General features: G+C 48.8%; 1 protein-coding gene across 1 annotated transcript in view; it reads left to right on the top strand.

The window, feature by feature from the left end:
- The window catches only part of LOC144726391 (BAI1-associated protein 3-like), an 80,940-nt gene that overhangs the window by 3,929 nt on the left and 53,899 nt on the right, over positions 1–23,112 (top strand). The window contains exons 2-4 of the mRNA XM_078605061.1: positions 9,457–9,614; positions 20,303–20,378; positions 22,794–22,877. Coding sequence (XP_078461187.1) covers positions 9,481–9,614; positions 20,303–20,378; positions 22,794–22,877 — 294 coding nt within the window. The 5' untranslated portion in view covers positions 9,457–9,480. The remainder of the gene's footprint in view (positions 1–9,456; positions 9,615–20,302; positions 20,379–22,793; positions 22,878–23,112) is intronic.

Genomic DNA, 23,112 nt, shown 5'->3' with positions numbered 1-23,112 from the left:
AAAATTTTTTTGCAAAATTTTCAACATTTTAGGAAAAAAATTATTATATTTAATTACCAATTGCTTAATGGTGGCAGGCAATCATCTGACCCATAGGTGGCAGCCATCTCAAGCCAGAGGACGACAGGACTCTAGCCGCCACGCATATAAAGGATTTATAGTGAAAAACTTTGTTTTTACGGGTTAATTTTTTACGTGTTAGGGCGAGGAATGATGTTGTTGGTTAGCCGGGGTACTCGGGGACAAAGAGACACTGCCACCCCCCCCTGTGTGTGTGTGGACGCGTGTCCACGCGCTCGATGCGCCATACGGAGCAGGTATGTCACACGCATGTGGCATGTGTGTGTGTGTCTTTGCACTGTTATGTGCGTAACTGGAGCAACCCACCTGTTGTTGCTGCTGCTGCTTGGTACGCAGGGAAAGACACAGGCGGTCAGTCATCGTTCCATGCGAGCGAGCGTGTGTGTGTGTGGACAAGTGTTTATTCATTCGGTGTTTCCACCCAATTAAAAGTGCACCTAGCCTGGCACAAAGCGCCGTGGTGACGTCGCCGCCACTTAGTGGCAAACGGCGGTTGTTATGCATTACGTGGTTCTGCGCTATGTTGGCCGTACACAGCCTAAGCATGTGCCTGTCATGTGTGTGTGTGGCTAAAGCACAGCAAGTTGGTACAGTAGGGGGCACAGGTGGTGCATCAGCCAGTCATCTCGGTCATCTCGGTCAGTCGACCCGTGGCACCTGGGTCTGCCCCGTGACCTCCTGCCAGCGGGCGTTCAACACGTCACGTGGCCTCAAGGTGCACTTGGCCTGGCACAAGCGTCGTGGTGACGTCACCGCCACTTCGAATGGCGGTTGTTGTCATGTATTATGTCAGAACGTACACGTGTGTGTAGGCTGTAGGTGAGCGGTAGCGCATCGGTTAGCGCGCTGCGCTACGAACCCGGCGACCCGAGTTCGATTCCCGCTCACGGCCAAACACCGGTGGCGGATGTCTCAATCGGTCCTGGGCCTTCCCCCTAGGTCGACTCAGCCTCAAATGAGCTACCTGGTGTGATGTGTAAACATAATCCACTGGGGAGACAAAGGCGGCCGGGTGTAGTGCTGGTGCCGACCACACACACACCCACCCACTCGTGTGCCGTGCCGGCCTTCATAGGTGCTCGCCAACAACACTTTGCCCCCAACGTGCTTCGTCTCTTGTTTTTCTCTCGCCGGCTGAGCAAACCACTTGTTGACGTTCGCTGGGACGCGCAGAGCGAAAGCGATAGCAGCCGTCGTGATTCAATGTGAATAGTCGAACGCGCGTGTGCCCTGCATTTGGTATGCGCCGCGGCGTCACGCTCGTGCCCATGCACGTCACACGCAACGCGTGTGCTGTGTGAGTGTATGGGGGTGCTGCGGTGGTGAGTGTTACTCCGGTAACCTGGGTTCGATTCGCGTGCCGCGGTTAACGTCAGCGTGGATTATCTTGAAGGCGTCTTGTGTGGGCTATTGCCCGGTGCGTTGTTTCATCATCAGCCTCGAGCTACACCACCAAACTCGATCAGTCTCATTAGGTGAACCTCATGGCGTGTACCCCGGGGTACCGTAGTCACCCCGACTCTCGCATCATGTCCGTGATGCAGTCATTTTTAGTCTGTTGATGGGCGGCGATGCGGCAATCGACTCATCTCGACGAGCTGTACACGATGCACTCTTCAAAGTTGATTTTTTCGACAACGGATTTTGTTATGCTGATGTTTGGCGTTTCGACATCGCGGAGTGGCACTGATTTCGGATTGATTGGTACCCCAGACGCGGAGTTAAGTACACCTCTGGGAAAAAATTAGTGTCCCAGAAATACAATATTTAATTGTCTCGGCTATTTTATTTTATTTGGTGCCCCCGGGGTAACCGCCATAAGGATCACTCGCTCCAAGCAACAGTCCGCATGCCGACACGGCGAGTAGCTGCAGGATTATTTGACCATACTAGACGTGGAAGCATAGAAATGTGGTTCGATGGAGTTTGCTGCGCTGCCCTCTGCTGCCCACCACGCAGTCCCGCGGTAGCCTCTACCAGCAAGCTGGTGCATGGCGAGCGTCCATCCAAGCACCGTGCAGACTCAAACCCTGCGTAGCTTGCGATGGCTGACGGTATCGGGTGGATTCCGGGCGATTTGCTCATTTAGGCAATCGTGATAGCGATAATACAACGTTTTCCATTCGTCACACTGACTCCTAAATAGTAAATGTAAATATATTACCCATTATACTGTACTGCATACCACAATTGTTGCACTCCGTAACCTTGTCAAACAGGGCACTCACCCAGTATAGGTGTGTCACTAATTGCCTTTGGCCACGCCAGTTGTCAAGTCAAAATAATGTATTGGTCACTTGAGCTTTGACGCCATTGGTGCTCTTCCCTGCTTGCGGGCCTGAGCCAGTGGTGTAGATTCCTCGTTCACATGGCGGGGGCCGAGTCTATCCATAGGACAGCCACTTTTGACTTCTCCACAAATTGGTTTCTCACTTTATCGACCGCGGAGCGATGATGGGCCGGGTCAACCACCCAACCAGGATTTGAACTCGCGATCATCCGATTGCGAGCCGCTCCATCTCCCTCCAATCGCCGAGCCACCTGGCCTCATTAATAGGGGATAATGTTTTCACTTGGTGGTGGGGGTATTCTTCAAATATGGCCGTGGGTAATTTCTCCAGATTGGTCACAAAAATTGTCCCATCCATTAGAATGCTGCAGTGCATTTTATCCCCAATTCGCGGTTGGGCAATTTCTTGGTATGCTTGGTCTCCTCCTTCTTGTTCTTCACGCTCGTTGACAGCTGCAGAAGTAGTGGTAGTGTCATATTTTTTAAAATTCATAACCAGGACATAATCCCACTAAAAACAGGAGGCGGGTTTTGCAAGGGATGCGCGCGTTTTCACCTCGTAAAGCTAAAGAGGGCAGCTTGAATCGCCCTACATCTGATCAAAACAAATGCCACTTACAGTGCCATGTACAACAACATGAATTAATAGTTGGTGGGACACAAATCGACAGCACAACAGAGCACTTTATACGTGGGTGTAATATACAGGGCAATCATTGAAGGTGGAATGGGGTGAACGTCGGTGTAAAAAGGGGTGAGTGAAAGCAGAATGGAATGTTTTTTTTGTGGGAATTGAATTGGATCATTTCAAAGCAGCATACCAACGTGGCTTAAAAGAGACAGCTAGTGCAATTAGTGCATGCGCGTGTTCCCTGCTGTGACACTTGAACACTGACAGATATCGTGGAACGAAAACTGAAAAGTGCAGACAGAAGGCATGCATGCTGGGAGTTAAAACCGAAAGGCTGAATGAAAAACACACTCTTAATTTTGGAGCTTTCGTGACTGCAGGAATTATTCTTTGGTTCTTTCGGTAAAGTCACGTATATCTGTCTGCTTATATGTCTGTCTATAGTTTTCTGGTTAGATTTTATATCGCTATTTCATTATACCTGATGATGATTGCTTGTGTTGCGATCGAAACGTCGTATGCTATTATTTAATTTATTATTTTATCTTTATACGTGACTTTACCGAAAGAACCAAAGAAGAAAAACACACTGTACATAGATCAGAGAGGAAATGCACATTTAGAGACGTAAATTTTGACCGCTATGAAACGTAAGTGGGTTAGGGGTTAGGGGACTTCGCTAAAGAGGACGATGGCCCGTGAACGGGACTGGTGGCAGAATCGTCATCTTTCTCAGTCACGCTTGAGGAAGAAGACGACCGCCACGGAGGTGGAGCAATGGAATCAGATTCGTAGGTGTTTTCGGTAAAGTCACCAGGTAGGTAAAACATTTAAATTAATAAAAGTAAAATAAAAAATAAAATAAAAATCACGACGTTTCGGAGGCAACACAAGCTTCCGTCTTCAGGTGGAACTGTCACGGCACGATAGCTGTATCAATAAAAATTTTTACCTACGTGACTTTACCAAAAAAACCTAAGAATATGAATCCTTGCAGTCACGAAAGCTTGAAATCTAGAATCATTGGAATCAGCTCAGGTGCAGCAGCAGCGACGGATCGTGGGATCGCGAGGGTCGCGAGGGGAGAGTGCCGACGTGGGGAGGCCTTCATCCAGCAGTGGATGACTCACGGCTGTTGATGGCGAAGATCCCCCACTGTCACCAGGATGCACTTTTGCGAGAGAGCGACATGGGTTTTTATCTCACGAGGATTGGGGCAGCGTGCATTAGTCAACGACGCCTTGGGACATTCGCCCTAACCGCACCACATCGCATCCGATCTAAGAAGCTAAGCGGAGTTGACTGTTATGGCTTGCCAGGTGTTGTAGGTGTGGGGCTGCAAGGTGATCAGGAGATGGCAGTGCTGAGTGTTACCCCCCCCCCCCCCCCCCCCCTTTGTGCAGCGTGCTGGGTTTTCTCCGGATTCGTTGGGTTTTTTCCTCGAACGCGAAGCCAAACACGGTGAGCTTTTTAAGCATCGGTTGATATTCCATCGATGAATTGTTGTTGTACCTGTGCCGGTAAGGGTTCAACTCATGCGCCGCCCAATAAGAGGCACGGCTCGTACTGGTGGAGCAGCGATGAGGAACTTGCACATCAGGATGACGCATCACAACTGCTATGTAGCCCGCTGTTGGAAATCACTGGGGAAGTCGCAGCGCTGTCTTGCTAAAATCGAGGTGATTATTACCTCCCGTTGACAGCCCCTGAGCCAGTGGTGCAAAATTCTACATTCCAATGGCAGGGGTGAGTCCACCAGTAGGACAACCGCTGTTGACTCCGCAGCAAAGTGGTACTCGGTTTATTGACCCTGCAGGGATGATGGGCTGGAGGGATGATGGAGGGATGATGGAGGGATGATGGAGGGATGATGGACCCTGGAGGGATGATGGAGGGATGATGGAGGGATGATGGAGGGATGATGGAGGGGTGATCGAGGGATGATGGAGGGATGGTGGAGGGGTGATGGAGGGATGATGGAGGGATGATGGGCTGGAGGGATGATGGACCCTGGAGGGATGATAGAGGGATGATGGAGGGATGATGGAGAGATGATGGAAGGGTGATGGAGGGATGATGGGCTGGAGGGATGATGGAGGGATGATGGGCTGGAGGGATGATGGAGGGGTGATGGAGGGGTGATGGAGGGATGATGGACCCTGGAGGGGTGATGGGCTGGAGGGATGATGGAGGGATGATGGAGGGGTGATGGACCCTGGAGGGATGATGGGCTGAATGCACCTCCAACCGCGCTCGCTGCACTGCTGTGAGTGACATGGCCCGATTACTTAGGGCGCACAGGGTCAACAACAAACAAAAACACGCAACAAAAAAATGAAAAGTGCTAAAAAAAAAGTGTGCAGATGTGCCTGCTCGTAAATACGATTGGTGGTGGTGGTGGGGAGGGGGGAATCACTTACCATGAATTTAAATAGAAGCCATCTCCACTCACGGCCTGGACATTACAGCGAGCATATAGAGAGAGACAGAGAAAGAGTGGGAAATGTAGAGCCGTGGTGATGGTGGTGGCAGCAGGGGAGGTAGAGGTGGGGGGGGGAGAACGGATAGAGCGATTTTTCCATTATACGTCTTGAAAAGAGTGACACGGCGCATTTGATTAGATGTGAGCAGGCAATGAGAACCTGTGGCACGTGTGTCCGATTGACAGGGCATTATACGTGGAACCCCCATCACGGTCGCTTGCCTCTCCCCCAGCTCTGTCTGCCACAGACCTGTGTTTAGATGAGTGCAGCCCAAGCGACTCCTTGTAAAAAAAAAAATTGTAACAACGCGAAGCTGTAGCCCTGCAATTTAATCTTCACTCCGCTGCTGGCGGAAGGGCCAAAAATGTTACACCATGCCGTAATCTTGTAATATAGGGCAAGTCGCCCAGCACAGGTGCGTATTATTCACTAATTGTCTTAAAACGTGGAGGGGGATACATTTACCGCGATTGGGTCATTCGTCCAATTTGGCCACGACAATTTCCCCACGGTGGATGTCTGTTGACAGCGATGAGATTTTATTGGTCTAAAAAAAAAATAAAGGTTAAGGTAAAGGCGCGGCCCTGCAGTTGCTCGCTCACGCCCCTGTTGGCGGAAGGGCCTTCACTATAGAGGTAGATATAGAGGGTATTTGGCCTACTCTTCAATTGTGGCCAGACGTCTTGAAGGAGAATTGAGTAGCCATAATTTGTCCCACCATACATGGCCTGCCAAGCCGGCTCACTGTGGTGTCCGTGTCTCCATTTATACTGCTGGGGGGTGGCAGGGGGGGGGCAGGGATATGGGGATTTAAGAAACCATTGTTTCAACCGCCGCACCGAGACATTGAACCAGCAACCTCTGGATTTAAAGTCCAGCGTGCTAATCATGGCACCACAGTCGCCGCATTCTTCTTCCTATTGCGATGTGCGGAGAGCATTGCACTGCTCTCATGCATTCTGCCCATTGTGGTGGACCGATATGATTTATGTGACTGCTATGGAATTCAATTACACAATTTTTTCAATACATCTGAGAGGGCTTACCTTTGACTTCTAAAATGGCATTAAACCAAACAAAATGTTGGTGTTGCTTTTAATAATTCATGCACGCGGAGCACACGTGTACACCTACAGCGTATGCATGCCCTCCATACACTGCACATGCACACACACACATACACGTATGCTGCACTTGTAGAGTGTATAGAAGATATATTCGCTGCACGTGTACACACACACACACTTGCAGAACGAACAGCGTACATATGATGTCGGTACATATAAGGTGCCAGTAACAGGTTGCTCGATTTGCTTGCTTTCTATCAGATCTGCCGTCACACTCCGCTTGAGGTGAATTACTTGGCTCACTGATTATGGGGATTGTACATTTTAATTATTGTTTCGTGTTTATCGCGAGACTTAAAGCTATTTTGAACGTTAGCCTGACCCCGGCTGCCCTTATACGATTGAAAGCAATGAACTGTAATTTCCATTTGAATATATTCGATTTCAGCTTTTATTTTTTTACATTTCTGAGAATTCAACTTGATTATGTTACTACTGTTACATTTCAGCTCTATAGCCCTTCTGGAAGATGATCAGAATATAAATAATTCACTCACTCCATCACAGTCGTCCAGGTATGACAGGTACCATCGCCAGCATAGACGATTGCAGCCAATGAATGGTTCGCGCCCGTGAGGACGTTTGTTCAGGAGAAGGAGCAATGAAATCAGCTCGTATGATGGTGGAAGGTGGATCGTAACATCGCAGAGGCGACAGCTTGGAGAGTTCCTAATCCAGCAGTGGATTGATCATGGCCGATGGTGATGATGGCCGCTCCGTAGAAAGCCATCAGTGGCTTCCTTACGAATAAAATTCCCTTGCCGTGGGAAAAGGAATTTCCAGCACTGTCTCTGGGTCACCAACAGAGACGATCAAGGAGAGACGGATATTATTGGTTTGACTGCACACCCGATCCGACCCTAGCCTCATGCGGTTGCGGGTGCGTGGCAAGCGGTCGCGTCGTGGCCAGTGCACTGCGCGACAAAACCCAGTGGCCCGAATTCGATTCCCAGCCACGGCAAGCATCAGTGGTGATCATCTGCATCGGTCCTGGACATCGCCAAGAACAGGGGTGGGGAACGTCCGGCCCGCGGGCCGTATGAGGCCCGCGAAATCATTTGGTGTGGCCCTGCCAAGGCAACCGCAGGCGGGACTCGAAATTCAATAAATCCAGGAGCAAACCTGGAAAAGCAGTTGCGAGTAGCAGCAACATCATCAACACCAGCTAACATCACACGCCTCGCCAAAGAGAAGCAGTTCCAGCCATCGCATTAGGGGTGAGTTAATTAAACGTTTGACCAAATATAACAGGCTAATTTTTAAGTTGATAATTTTGTATGGCCCGCGAATGATGTAAAAAATATCCAAATGGCCCTTGGCAGAAAAAAAGGTTCCCCACCCCTGACCTAGAACCTAGGTCGACTCGGTCCTGGACGCGCACCTGGTTCTGTGCGCAAACAGGACGTCAGCCCAAGAGCCTGAGTAGGCTGCACGGAGTGGGGGGTGTGTGTGGGGGGAGGGGGGGTTCTTTGTGTATTCACATACATATTCAGCGTTTTATTGAGATGCCTGTTTACGCAGCAGTGCCACCACTCCGGGTGCCCACTCTGAGCAGCGGCGAATGAGTCGAGGCTCCGTTAATTTAAGCTCCACGCGCACGCGCTCCGTGTGACTTGTCAGCCGAGAGGCGCGCGCGGGCATGTGACCGCGTGCGAGTGAATGAATGAACGAACGAATTTTAAATCGTCACCGGCTCGCTCGTGGCGCTTCGCACGCGGCCCTGGCCGAGGGAGAGAGGCAGGCGCACACTCTCGTTTACGCAATCGTTCATTCGCGAGTCCTTCCCTCCCGACCAAGCCCGCTGCACCTTGAAAAGGCCAAATGATTTTCATTACATCCCACTTTTGATTTCTATTTTTGCATATTTTTTTCTCCTCTCAACCATATCCCGATTGCCTTATCGCAATTTAGGAGAGAGTTAATACTTCTCGATTGCATGTTCCACCTGAAATACATTTACATGGCATTAGGGAATGAATGAATAAACAAATGAATAGAGTGCGCCCATCACGTGAAGTCCTTCAGGGGTCTGTCATGTCGTTGTAACCCTATTAACATATGGCTGGCTGTACGGTAACCCACCGCTTAAATGCATCACCCCCTCTGTGATGGACCCACTTTGATTTTATATATTTATTTTATTTTAATAATTCATGCACGAGAGGGTTCATTTAGTCTGCCTCTGATTGGAAGACTCTAAATATTAACAGGTGAATGTCCTACGGTCGCCCACAACTGAATCACCCTCAGCTCAGAAGACCGGCAGCGTTTGGCTCGTAGTCGAATGGGAAACCGCCTTTGGAATATCAGGTGTTGTAGGTTGGGCCTTCGTGGTGGCAGCACAGCAGATGATTCATGACTCTATCTGTGTGGAACTTGGAGTGTTACCCCCGCCCCCCCTGTCCACCTCGTATTTGTGGCTTCTCTCTGGATTCCTCCTCCCACATGCCAAACACTCTTCAGTGGAATTGGCCAAACATCCCGATTCAGGACCCACCTGGACAAAACGGTCTTGAGACTCCTCAGTCAAAGCTTCCCGAGTAAAACAATCAACCCCCGTGGCTGAAACAGCGCGGCCGAGGCCTTCAGCCGGCAGTGGATAGACAAAAGGCTCTGAAATGTTTACAGTTTTTTTTAAAATTACATTTTGCAACTGATGAAAAAAACGAAAGGAGCGATTAAATCGTTTCGTGTGCAGGCGCCGGGTGGATTGTCGCACCGCAGTTTCACGGGAGGCGCCGGCGGCGTCGGCTCGGGTTAGTCTTTCATCCAGCAGTGGAGTTACCGTGGTTGCCATCGTCGCTAACCGCGCTCCGTGTCGCTGTCGCCCCCTCGTTCCCCCAGCGTGAGCGTCACGTGACCACAGCCATGGCCTCGGTGAGGAGGAAGTCGCAGAAGGAACGGGTCCTGCTGGCGCGCCAAGCCACCATGCCTGCGGCCCCCGTGCACGAGGGCATCTTGCAGGCCGCCCGCGCGCCCATCTCGTGCTTCTCAGCGCCGCCGTGAGTGATCCCCCTCCGATTTAAAGCTTTCGTGACTGCAGGGATTCGTCTTCTTGGTTCTTTCGGTAAAGTCACGTAGAAGGGAAATAATACAATAATAATACAAATTTTACATAATAAAATAATTCTCACGACGTTTCGGCCACAACGCAAGCAGCCGTCCTCAGCTGAAATTCAGACGCTGTCTTTCCGACAGACCTGTTCTTCACCTGAGGACGGCTGCTTGCGTTGTGGCCGAAACGTCGTGAGAATTATTTTATTATGTTTTATTTTTATTATTTTATTATTTCCCTTCTACGTGACTTTACCGAAAGAACCAAGAAGATGATCCCCCTCCCTTCCACCCCCCCCCTCCCGCTTCCACACAGTGCTGGGAAAACGGAGGCGTTCCGTCGGGAATTGCGTCCACCCGTCAATACGACTCGCTTCATTTTGTATTGTCAAGTTTATTATCGGGTTCAGCTTTTCCGAAGGCGCTCCCAATCTGCTCCCGTCCGTCTCTTTGCCAGTATTGCTTGTGCGTACGTTGGTCTTCCTGCGCACCGTACGGAGCCAACCGCGCTAACCGGAGGTGCGGGTAAAGGAGAAACTCAAGACATGTAGCCGTCCTTGCTACACGTTTGCATTGCGCCTGACGGGTGTTTGGTGTGATGACTTACGGTCGAGCAACTGGCACGACGTGGGGAGACATGCATCTAGCAGTGGATTGACAAAGGGCTACAAGTAGTAGTAGGTTTTTACCCTTTAAACTGGTACAAAACTGACACCTTTATACAAGGCATCATGTTTGCAATAACCACAACACAAGCAGTCAAAATGCAAACAAATGCTTACCCCGAGCTCTCAATACTCTGATAGTGCGCTGTTTTTGAGTTGTACGTCTTTTGGCGTCATCTGGTCCAACACCAATGGAGACTAGGCTCTAAGGAAAGCTGTCTCGGGTGTGGACCAATCAACTTCAAGGACAGTGCATATTATTACCATTATCAGAGTTGTTTCTTTTTGTTTGCATTTTGACTGCTTGTGTTGTGGTTATTGCAAACATGATGCCTTGTATGAAGGTGTCAGTTTTGTACCAGTTGAAAGGGTAAAAACCTACTACTATATTTTGCCACTGGTAAAGGAGATGTCTCATAGTGTTAAGGGCTACAAAGTTATTATTGTTTGACGTTACATGATAGCGGCGGCGCATCGCGAGTTGTCTTCAAGTCTCGTTAACACCGTTGTCTGTGCTTGCACAAAATTATAATTATCGTTCAGATAGCGTCTCGTTAAATTTTGCGAGATGTTATTTTTGCTTGACAAAAATGATGGCCTACGCGATGTTGATAATTGCGCAGTTATACAAAACAGTTGCGTAAAAGCACCCCTTATATAAGCGTAAATACACATAATTACGCAATCTAAACCCAAAAAAACCTGTGCTATGGATGATATTGGCCGCAAAAGCCTACGTGTTTCTTTTCGTTTGGTATATAAGCACAGTCCTGGTTTAGGGAAAATATGTTTACATCACACTGGTGGGAGTAAAGACAAATGGAAACTTCTGAGACAAGTACACGAGTTCAGATAACACATTCCTCCTGCGGAGGGAGCTGGTAGGAACGTTGGGTTGCTCGGTCAATGGCCAGGGTCAATGGCGGCGTGGTGTATTCCGCAAATATGCCCGACTGTGAGGGCGGGCACAAGCCGGCGTGAGTTGGTTAAACATTGAGTTTTATAAGGGCACCACGGGGTGACCAGCCCCTCCCCACCCAGCCCCACCCCTCCCACCCTCCCCACCCAGCCCCTCCCCACCCTCCCCACCCAGCCCCTCCCCACCCTTCCCACCCAGCCCCTCTCCACCCTCCCCTCTCCACCCAGCCCCACCCCTCCCATTTTTGGATGCAGGACGGACGGACACAATAATCCCCTGTGGGCTGGTGGAACCAGGTGGTTCCTACCAGTAAATTCAGATTCTACTGTCATTCGTATGAAGTGACTTGATTGCCAGCGTGTACGGGAAATGTGCCTTGCGTTAATCATCCTTCAGAGCAGGGTGTATTTATTCTCAAGAAGTGTGGTGACTCAATGCCTTGCGGGTTAGCGAGTGTCGTGTTGTCGAAATGAGCTAATTCGTCGGTGCGCGGTGTGCATTGCCTGGCAAGCTGACTCAGTTGATGAGACCATGAACGTCAAAGAGGCTCCACAGTAACGCTTGTTTTAATAATAATAATGACGCCAACTTGTGAACGCGCACAGTATTCACTCATTCTTGAAAGAGAGAGAGAGAGGGACTCAGAGGCGTGAGCGACTACAGACGGGCGGGAAGGCAGCAGCCAATCGGTGGGCCGGTGCCAACAATTTCACCAGCTCTGCGGTCCTCGATATATTAAGATGTTTATACGTGTGGATGGAGGGAACCAGAGCATGTCGGGAAAACCCAGCGCTGTGGGCCGTGCGTTAAAAATGCCGTTGTTGTTTTCTCACGTACAGAGACAAATGTGACAAGGAGATATGCCGTCGGTTCATTTGTTTCGTTACTTATATTCTCCAGAACAACACGTGTTACTGATTATTTTGCGGAATGATAAATAGATCCGCATCCATTGATAATGCCAGCCACCCTGAGTTTTTTTCTTTAATTTAAATGCGCCTTTTTACCCGAGAAAGCCTCGCTGAGTCTCATAACTCATTTCTAGAAGGTGCAGAGTAACTTGCAGTCAGGGAGCGGCGACGCTGCTGCTGCTGTATATATGTAACCCCGATCGAGTAATTCGCAGGTCATCTGTCAGCTCTGGAGATATTTGGCCAATACCAGTTACATTGCACGGGTTGCTTTTGTTAGCTACGGGTGGACACCGGTGGTGGACCCAGAGGAAACCCACGCAGAGCGGGGGAAGAACACAGACACTCCACATGAATCATTGATAATGCCAGCCACCCTGAGTTATTTGTTATTTAATTTAAATACGCCTTTTTACCCGAGAAAGCCTCGCTGAGTCTTACAACTCATTTCTAGAAGGTGCAGAGTAACTTGCAGTCAGGGAGCGGCGACGTTGCTGCTGCTATATGTAACCCCAATTGAGTAATTCGCAGGTCATCTGTCAGCTCTGAAGATGTTTGGCCAATACCAGTCACATTGCATGGGTTGCTTTTGTTAGCTACGGGTGGACACCGGTGGTGGACCCAGAGGAAACCCACGCAGAGCGGGGGAAGAACACAGACACTCCACATGAATGGGTGCCCGAGTCGAGAATCGAACCCAGCCTCCTTCTTGCGATGAGCGTTGCTGTACCGCGGCCACCCTGACACCCAAAAAAGCGTGCGGAAATTCAAACACGAGCAGCCGCAATGCTTTTCCGTCTCGACCAAAAACTCCCACGTCTCCCAAATCTAGCCAACGGCACGACCCCGACAGCCCCGAGATCTTTATCGCGATCTTTATCGCCAGTGGCCCCGGATAATCCTGTTGTTGACGCGCTCTCCGCTATCAGCTGGTTTTCATAGCACGACTGTCCTGGTGGAAATATATTTTACACGGGTGATCATTTGAGGCCGAGTACACTTAGGGGAGGCCCAGGACCAGATCGGATATCACTTACCTACTACTAATAATAACCGTAGCATTGTTTGGTTTCATATCGTGTCGTTCATACATCTCGCAGGCAGTAGCGAGACTATTAGCCAACCAGGATGTGAGCCGTCGCCAGGTATCGAACTCCAGCCACCAGATTCATGGCAGAAAGTTCTGACCAATGTGCTACCACTCAGTAGTATCTCTAGCTAACGCTACGTATGTGTATATCTAAAGTACACACATATCTAAAGCACTACACTACTGCGAAGGTGTTCACAGTTGTGTTGTACAGCTCTCAGAAGTGGTTTCCGGTTGTACCACGGGGTTGTTCGGCTTGATGCCCAACGTTTCGTTCCATATATACATACATAGATGTGCTGGGAGCTTATTTAGGAACTTAATTCAGGAACTCATTTCATTTCCCAAAGAAGCTCCGAGCACGCGGAGCAAAACGTCGGACAGCCATGTCGACTAACGCGTGGTACAACCTCGTTGCTATGGCATCGACGGTCCGCTTCCAGCACCAAGGCCATAGATTCGGCGAGTATTTACAGTGCCATGGTGCGGGCCGTCTGCTGTGAAGTGCACTTTGAAGACCCTCGGACATTGTTCACAAGAGCTCGCCAACTTAGGCCAAATTCTCATAAAAATATAAAATGGAATTACTTTTCTTTTGTCATTTTTACAAAAAATTGTATCCGAAGAATCCATTCTGAACTCTGACAGAGCAGGGTTACCCATTGTGTTCGAGAACAGCTCTCAGAAAAAGCAGATATCAAGGAACTGCTTCAGAGATCCCGGAAAATGATATTCGGTCCATAAAACATTGGGGCGGCATTTCTCCACCTGTCCTACCACGTGGGAGTACTAATGTTTTTTCTTCGCTTGACAAACTGATATTTTTAATCCTCAGAGCTGGAATTTAGGCAAATTAAGTGCAGAACCAAATTTTAATACGATGGCCTTTTTTGTATTTACGTGTGCAGTCAAAGGTGACAGGGCTAACGCTCATTACCCTCGAGAACCCATTTTAATCACGGTGCTGCTCCCTGAATTAAAGTAAATTTCTCAATTTTTAAATTGCCTAATCCCACTGTAATCTAAGAGAGCAAATCGCCCGCCCACTTTCCCCTCCCACCCTGGTCGCCCCAATTCGCGGTGATTTTGATGAACTGTCGCGAATCGGCATCGCAGCCGGTTTGTGAAATGTGTCTTGCCATTTGTGTCGTGAATGGTAGCGCCTCCAGTGTCTGCAACGAGGACGTGACGTTGTTACATGCATTGCACGTCGTTTCTTGCTTGCACGGTCAATGCTTTGTCGCGTGCTTGTGAATCTACATCACTTTCTGTTCCCACAACCGGGAGCAAGAGCAGAGCCTCACCATTCTGGCGAATTGCCCGATGATGCTGGATGCAATTACCAGCGAAACGTCGTACTACTCAAAAATTGTAAATGTTGTTGTTTCACTCTTCAACACACCGGTGGGCTAAAGTAGTGAACTATTTTGTCTTTTGTCAACGTGACACTTTTTTGCTGATTGGCCGTGTCGGGTGGTGGAGGGTTACGACTCATTTATAAATAACGTGATCTAACCCAAAAACGTTTATTATGAATAATATTGGTCGCGAAAGCCTCCTACGTGTTAAACTAACCTAGTTATTGCCCATTGAATAGTTTTACATGAAACTAGGACCCATATCTCACAGAGAGGCGTCCTCGCCGATAAACACGCTGCAGTTCGCCCGCATTGGTGCAAGCAAGTCTGGTGGCTCTGCTGATGAGGCACTGAATGTTGAATCGATTCTGGTGAGTGTATGCACTCCCAGAAGAAAGGCCGTAAAAAAAAAACACTTTAAAAAAAAAATGTATGTGGAGGGATATATTGTCTGCTTACCATATCACATTCTTGAATGCAAAGCCATATTGCCTCACTGTGCATTATAATTGGCTCTCAATTACAATAGGGCATTTAAATATATATAAAAAGGTTGAATACATAATCAAATATTTGCTGCGGTTTTTTTTACCCTCTAATGTCGAGTCCCAAATTTTTCCTCGCAAAATATACTATCAACAGACTCATCGCGTTTGGCATTGAACATAGCATACATGGAGTGTGCTCTTGCCAATGACATCTGGTAATCCACCAGCGTTTGAGAAACAAGCCTGACTCCACCGACGAGACCAAGATGCTCTAAACCGGTTCAGAGTTTTCTTGCTTAAATACATTTTGCTTGATATTGGTCTGAAAAGTCGATGTACGAAAGACATGTTTACATATAGAGACGCAGAATGGAGTTGTGCTCTATACGCTCGCTCTGTAAATACTACGATAGAATGCACGGCACATTGCCAACTACACTCGCACAATCACGCTACCTCTGAAAACCTGTTGCTCTCACGTGGTCGCAAAATTGCGAGATGGTTCTCCAGATTCCGCGAGCTTTAATCTCATTACATCCGTGATTTATTGACATCGCGGATGAAAACTGAATTCCGTCGATGCCGCACACCTGGCCTGCTATTTTGTCCTTTCATTAAGCCCCCCCCCCCTCTCCATTGTGGACCAGTGCAGCAGTCACTTCCTGCAAGGGATTACCCGCATGCATTGAAGGAGCCCACTCTTGTCTTATCTTAAATGTCTCACACAGAAGCAGTCGATACGGATCAATCAAAGCTCCGTTTCACCAGGTGGAAGTCGATGCAGCACAACGCGCGTGTGTGTGCGCAGACGTCTGGGGGAGGGCGCGTGCGCGTGTGTGTATTTTTCGGTGGCGCGGTGGTTAGCGGCTCGCTCCGCGCTGTGAACCCGGCGACCCGAGTTCGATTCCTGCTCACGGCCGTCGATACCAGTGACGATTTTTTTTTAACCGGTCGACTCGGCCTCAAATGAGTGCCTTTTGCGGTGTCTGAACATCGCCGCTCGGGAGACAAAGGCGGCCGGGCGTGGAACCGACCACTCACCCCCCACTTGTGCCGTGCCGGCCTTCATAGGTGCCCTGCTTGCAGCACTTGCCTCAAAAATATGCTAAGGCTACACGGGGGATCTTTGTCTTTTGATTGTTTTAAGCGGGGACATTTGTTTTCGAAAAGTCGTGGGGATGCGGCCACAGTGGTGCAACGGTTGGCACAATGGACTTGCGACCCAGAGGTCACCGGCTCAATACGATCCGTACGTGTGGCAGTTGAAACAGTGGTGCGTGTTTATTAAAATCCCATGCCTCTTGTCCACGCAGCATTATAATTGGGTAGACCACTGTTAGTCGAACTGCAGGTCACGTGTGGTGGAGTAAAGTGTGGGTGCTGCCACCCTTCTTCCAAGACATCTGGCCCAGCGTGAAGAGTAAATCAACACACTCTGTAAGGGGCTCGCTCGAGCTAGTTTCCTCTCGTTGAGGGCCCTTCTCCCAGCAGTGGCATAAGCAAAAAAAAATCGCAGAGCTGCGCCTTTATTTTCTCGTCACATATTGCTCACTTCCAGAAAGCGAGCAATATACGATGGACAGCACTTGTTTTTTTCCCTGGCGAGTTCGCCGCCGCTTGATGAGGAAGGGCTCCTGAAGCTTAGGACTGGATCCAGAATGGCAGGGGTTAACCCCGCGATGATAATCAGCGCAACAGCCACGGCGGTGGCGATGGTAACGTCGATGCCATGTCCTGGCGCTGCTTTAGAATTGGCCACGACTCGTTAGCAGGGCTTCCTGAACTGTCCGTGCGGAGTGTTGTTCTTCTCTTTTCCGCGCGTAAATTCTTCCTCCGTGCATTCCGACGTAAACATTTTAAAAGGTCAAGTTAAAGGTGCAAGTGCAGCCTCGCAATTGCTCACGCCAACGCTCGCGGAAAGGCCTCTATTTGGAGGGGGCTATCGAAAGCCCCCCGATAGAGGGTGTTTGACCTACTCATTCGCACTGATGGGACATCTTGGGAAAAAACTAAACTATTTATGAACAATTTTTATTTTACCAGGAAAGGCCCACTGAGCTGCATAGTTCTTTTTTCAGAAACGACCTGGCCACAGATGATAGCTCAACAAAGCGGCCCATCGCGTGGAAATGTATTGCAGCCAAATACTCTAAACGCACGCTGATTCTAAACGTGGAGGGAAGAACCCGGAGGACCCGGAGAAAAATTCACGCGGTCACGGGGAGAACATGCAAGCTCCAAATATACAAGCGTCAGGTAGAAAGGGATCGAATCCACGACGTCCTGTATACCGGGCGAGGTCGTTAACATCTCGCCACCGCGGCACACCAAAAGGAGGTGGGAATACCCACACTTTACCCCAGCACACGACACCTACCGAGCATCGACTAACTGTGGTGTACGGTGGAGGGTGGATGGTTTAAAAAAATCTCGCCCATTGTTTCAACTGCCGTTGCCGGGAGATTGAACATTGAATAGGCCGACCTCTGCATTTCAATTCCAGTGTGCTAAACCATTGTACTACGGCAGCATCTCTAATGAACAAAACAAAAAAAGAGATGAATAATTTTACGAAATACCCCCGAGTAGGATATTCCTGAAAACGAGCATTTTACACTCAACGGTGCCTTTTGTGTGGGCGATCGTATGAATCACAACACTGGCATTGTCGGGAGAGAGTGGTGTTTTTTGGCACCTGCCTGCCCGATATTCTAGCACAGTCGTAATGGGAAGCGTTTGACAGCGAGAATCAACAAGTGCTTCTCCCGCGAGGAAGAAGGCAAGGGGGTGAGGGAGGGAGGGAGGGGGAAAGCTTGGCTGGCTTGTGGCTTGCAGTTCTCTCGCGTGTGTGTGTGTCTCTCTGTTGCACGAGGCCATTACTCATTTGGCGATCAAAACCAGCGCCGTGCCAGGCTGCGTGGCGGGACATACTCCCTCAAGGCATCGCCACCAAGGATCTCGGCGTAAAATCAACGTGGCAAATGGATGAATTCGCCTGTGTCATTTATCCGGCCACGTGGCGGTTGGAAGGGCGAGCAGCTCGCAATCGAACGCTTGCGAGTTCAAGTCCTGGTTCGGGTTTGACTCATCATCATCGTTAACTTCTTCACTATCTCGATTTAAAGCTTTCGTGACTGCAGGGATTCTGTCGGGGAGAAGACCTGGTCTTCACCTGAGGACGGCTGCTTGCGTTGTGGCCGAAACGTCGTGAGAATTATTTTATTGGTTTATTTTTATTATTTTATTATTTCCCTTCTACGTGACTTTACCGAAAGAACCAAGAAGATTCTTCACCATCATCATCATCGTCGTCATATTCATTGTGACTGCACAGTGGAGCCGTAGGGCTGACTCGCACACATGAAATCACAATCAAGTTGTCAGTTCGAATCCTGAAGAGGGGTCGGCTAAGTCCCATCGTCCCGCTTGGGTCAATAAAATTGGTACCGACTTTCTGTGGAAGTCAACTGTGGTTGTCATGTGGATAGACTCCAACCCCCCCCGCCCCGATAGAGGAATGTGCATTTTCCACCACAGACTCTTTTCTGTCAGCAGGAGATGAGCACTCCCTCGATGCTTATTTGAGCAGGAAATTAAGAAATCATCGTGATTTTGACTTTCATTATCACATGTTAAAAATGTATATATTAGTCTTAGCCTATTAGCTTTTCAGACCCATATTTATAAGCAGCATTTGTTTAAGCAAGCAAACTCTCAAATGGTTTCGACCGTCTGGCTCTCATCAGCAGTCAGGCTTTCTTGCTTAAACAAATGCAGCTTGAAAAATATTCGATTGGAAAGCCAACAGGCTGATAGATTAAACTGTTTGGTTATATTTGGAGACACCTAATATTATCTGAGTTCTGCAAATATTTGCTGTTACCCATATTGCTCATGGCAACGATTGACATGGTATTTGCTGCCTTTTCAACATCCTGTTTGTTGCTGATAACCAAATCAATTGGCACAGTGACAACTTGATTTTATTGGTTCTATCAGGTGGTGGAGGGATATACTGCAGTAAAAACACGTTCCTTCGGAGTGGGCAGGTAGGAACTTGGTTGGCCAGCGCATTCGTGCGATCCGTGTCACGTGGCGCAAGCTGCGTGGGGCGGCGCGTCACGTGGTGCTGAGCCCGCCCGAAGCGCTCTATGAAATACAAATCGAGGGCGTGGCTATGCACGACAGACAGACAAATAATCCCTGGTGGGCAGTGTGGAACTGTTGTTCCTTACCTGTAAAAAATTAACCCGTAAAAACAAAGTTTTTCACTATAAATCCTTTATATGCGTGGCATCGGTTTTATTTTATCATTCATTTCTGTTTTTATTGAGTAAGAGTTTCATTTTTATCACATTGGTATTTTAAATTAAATATGACATTTTTTTTTCCTAAAAAGTGGAAAATTTTAGAAAAAATTTTTCACGAAAATATATTGTCACGCACAACGAGTCTGTGTGCAAAATGTCAGCTCGATTGGATCACGGGAAGTGGATTAAAAAACGACCGAAAGATTTGCACGGTCGTAAGCGCGCAAGCAAGCAAGCAAGTGAACTTAATATAAAGGATTTTAAAATGCCATTATACTTACACAAAGATCTAACCCAGAAGAAACGAAGAATAATGAATCGACGTTTGTTTTTGCTTGAGCGCACTTCACCATGCTCGTCATTGCGGCTTGGGGAAGGGTGGAACGCTTCAGATATTCACTCGGCAAATACTGATTAGCCATGGACGGGAATCCAACTCGAGCGGCCATGTCCACGAAAATCAGCACGCTGTCATCACTGCGCTACCACTCAACCGAACTATTACCGGTGATGTTAAGCTACGGGATCCTTAAACACAATGACCTGCTCTTGGGATTCATGTCGTATGGCTCATAAATGTTTATGTCGCAATGTTCACGGTCGAAGGAAAGCCGTGGTAATCATGCCCTGCGGAGATTATCAGGAATTTCAATCTCATTTTTTGAAAAATATATAACCGGTTCAATTATATAACGGCGAAACGACCGGTGCTGTCACGTGGCTCAGAGACACGGGCACTAAGGCAGAGAGAAGAAAGAAGGCACTTGAAAGGGCAGAGATTAATATCTTGACGGGAAAGGAGGTATAATGACAAAGTTAAAGTCTTAACAGGGTTTACTTAATATTAATGGATTCAGCGCTAATGTGTTTTTCGCGTCTCTCTGTTGTTTTGCAGGGAGGTGAAAGCAGACCAGGGGTTCTTTGAAAGATTCGGCAGCATTTTGGATCAGTACAGGAACCCAGATTTGTTGGCAAGTTTTCACCTTTTTTTCTCCAGTGTGTGTCCGTGCCCTCGTGCGCTTGCGTGCGAGGTAGCAACCCTCTATTACAGCGGCCTAGCGTGAGAGCACTGGCCCTGGTGCAAAGGGCTTCGGATCGGGGGCCCCCCCTAATACAGTTTTGCCCCTCCTCTTCTTAGCATGCTTGATGATGACCAGACAATACCAACTAGTCTGAATGATAGACGCAGACTGAGGGAATTTACACAGTGAGGAAGACCGAACACATTGATTGACTGCATATAAGCGCGTTTGTTAAAATATTTACTGACTTCACCGATTGGCTGACCCGACAAAAAAATGTGTGAGGGGAATTGCGTTCCCCGTTGAGCAGTTGAGAGCGTTTGACAGCTTAAGCCGACGCGACTACGGGAATTGCTGCATGGAATTTGCGGACTAAGACTCGGCTGAAACTCCACAGGTTGTCGTCGGCTAGATTTAAGACCTAAGAGTATGAATACTTGCAGTCACGAAAGCTTCAAATCTAGACTTAAGACTGTGGCAAAAAATAACAAAACGCCGACCACATTGGAACGGACGGGCAGGATCAGAGGTGGCGTGCCTACACAGAGAGAGGGGTGAATTGGCTTCCAGATCCAGGTAGTGCCGGTCCCACCACCACCACCACCTCATTGTGCGATGCCTTAATAGGTGCTCTTAACCTATCGTCTACAAATTTGTCCAAAGCCAAGATGAAGAAAACATTTTTTTTTGGCGAGCACGCTTGCGATCCCACTCTTCGGAGACAAGGGTTGTGGATCACCGGGCTGTGGATTGCCGGGGCTGTGAGGTAGCTAATAGATTGGATAAGAGCAACTTAGGGGTTTGTGAAGCCATCTGTGTGGAATTTTGAGAGTTTTCTAGTATACATGCATTGTATTTAGGTACAGCATTCGGGTTTCCTCCCACATGCAGAAGATTAGTTGAAATTAATTGGCCGAGAATGTCACTGCAGGGGTTTCAGGAAAGTGCCATGCGATTGTCATTATCAATTTTTAGTTAGTGTGGTCATGGCCAGCAGTTTTCTCTAATTTTTGGCAAGCAATTAAATATATGTATTTTTTTCATGAAAGCTTGTTTAACAGGAAAAGTAGAAATAAATAAACACGCCATCATTGCTTAGAAATCTCATCTAGCAAGTACATAACGAATTAAAATACAGCAGAGGTACAACTAAAAACGATACACAAAAACATAGAAAACCCTTTTGATTATGTTTCTAATATGGAACGCCTTCCCAACAATTTAACAAAGTCATTTTCGCGTCAACGGCAGTTTCGAGTAAAAACTTTCTTCGGCTGGCGAACTTTCCGGAAACGATCCAGAGAACTGCGAGCGTGCACTCACGCGTGTGCTCTTTGTAAAACCCAAACGTCCCTTCGTTCCGATTTGCCGGAATGCGTTGCAAGTTCAACTTTAACCCGGAAGAAGTTGGACGTTGGACCTGTAGTTGATGGGTGCCTGTAAAGGTATGAACGGAAAGAATACCTTAATCGAGACCCACGCATCGCACCCTACTGGCTCTGACATTCCTCCTCCTTGAAGACACTCGTGGAACCATGAACAGGCCGATGCGCGCATCACCGTCACAAACTGAAAATGAAAGACACGAGCCACAGTGGCGCGATTGTGGCCACGCAACCCAAACTTTGGACCCATTTAGTAAACCGCCATAGTCGGCGCTCCTTCAGCGGAGGAGGACTAGCAAAACTTCACGAACCCTCTCCTCAATTTCCATCTTCGTGGCCCGCAGACTTCGACACTGGCATTTGGCTCCCGAACATGCTGCTGCTGAACCCATGTATGTGGCGTGTCAACGATTCAGAGACAGAGTTTCTAGGAGGCACTTTCTTTATTAACAACTTTCACGGTCTCGTCCGCACACTCTAACACTAGCGGAGATGTTTAGCGACGACGGCGACGAGATGATAGGAACGACGAGACGAGCTCGCTCCCAGATCCGGCAGCCTCGAGCCCCCGCTCTCCGCTCCTTTTATGCTCCCAGCGCGGCCTGGCTCCGCCCTGACCGCGCCTCCCTTCTCGAACCCGCCAGCAGGTTCCAGGGGCCTCCAGAAGGGGTCCTCCGTGACCCTTGCCCCAGTTCCTCCGCTCTGCCAACACAACCCGTGCTCACGCTCACCGGCGTGTGCATTGTCTGTCCACCGCAGATGCCGCTTCTGTCCACCAGCCAGCGCTATTACACTACATCTGTATGTATGTCGGACTTCGATAGAACCATACGTAGCCGACTGTGCTTCTGGAAGGTGCGGGATAGACATTCACATCACCTCAGAGTGTGTCCGAGTACCCTACCAGCCCCAACCACAGAAGTGTGCGCGCAGCAATTTCTGCAACTCTGAAAATCGTGTTTGTTTTCCTTTTCCTCAGGAATGCACAGTAAGTGCTCCACTGCTGGAAGAAGCTCCCGTTCAGGGCAAATTGATGGAGAACGTTAAGCTTTCCAAGCGTGAGGTGCGAGTGACTCGTACATACGTACGCACATACATACAACACATACAAAGACCAAGACTACCCGTATCGCCTTAACAGACTGTTGGGGCAAGTGCTGTTAGCGAGCACCTATGAAGGCCGGCACGGCACACGAGGGGCGTGGGTGGGTAGGAACACACCCGGCTGCCTTTGTCTCCCCCGGTGCTGAGGTTTATACTTCACACCAAGCTGAGTGGACCTAGGGGAGGCCCGGGAC

The sequence above is a fragment of the Lampetra planeri genome, chromosome 23, assembly GCF_965212315.1.
Source record: "Lampetra planeri chromosome 23, kcLamPlan1.2.h2, whole genome shotgun sequence".
Lineage (NCBI taxonomy): Eukaryota > Metazoa > Chordata > Hyperoartia > Petromyzontiformes > Petromyzontidae > Lampetra > Lampetra planeri.
Note: the sequence above shows the minus strand (reverse complement) of the source record. Positions and strands in the feature narration are given on the sequence as shown.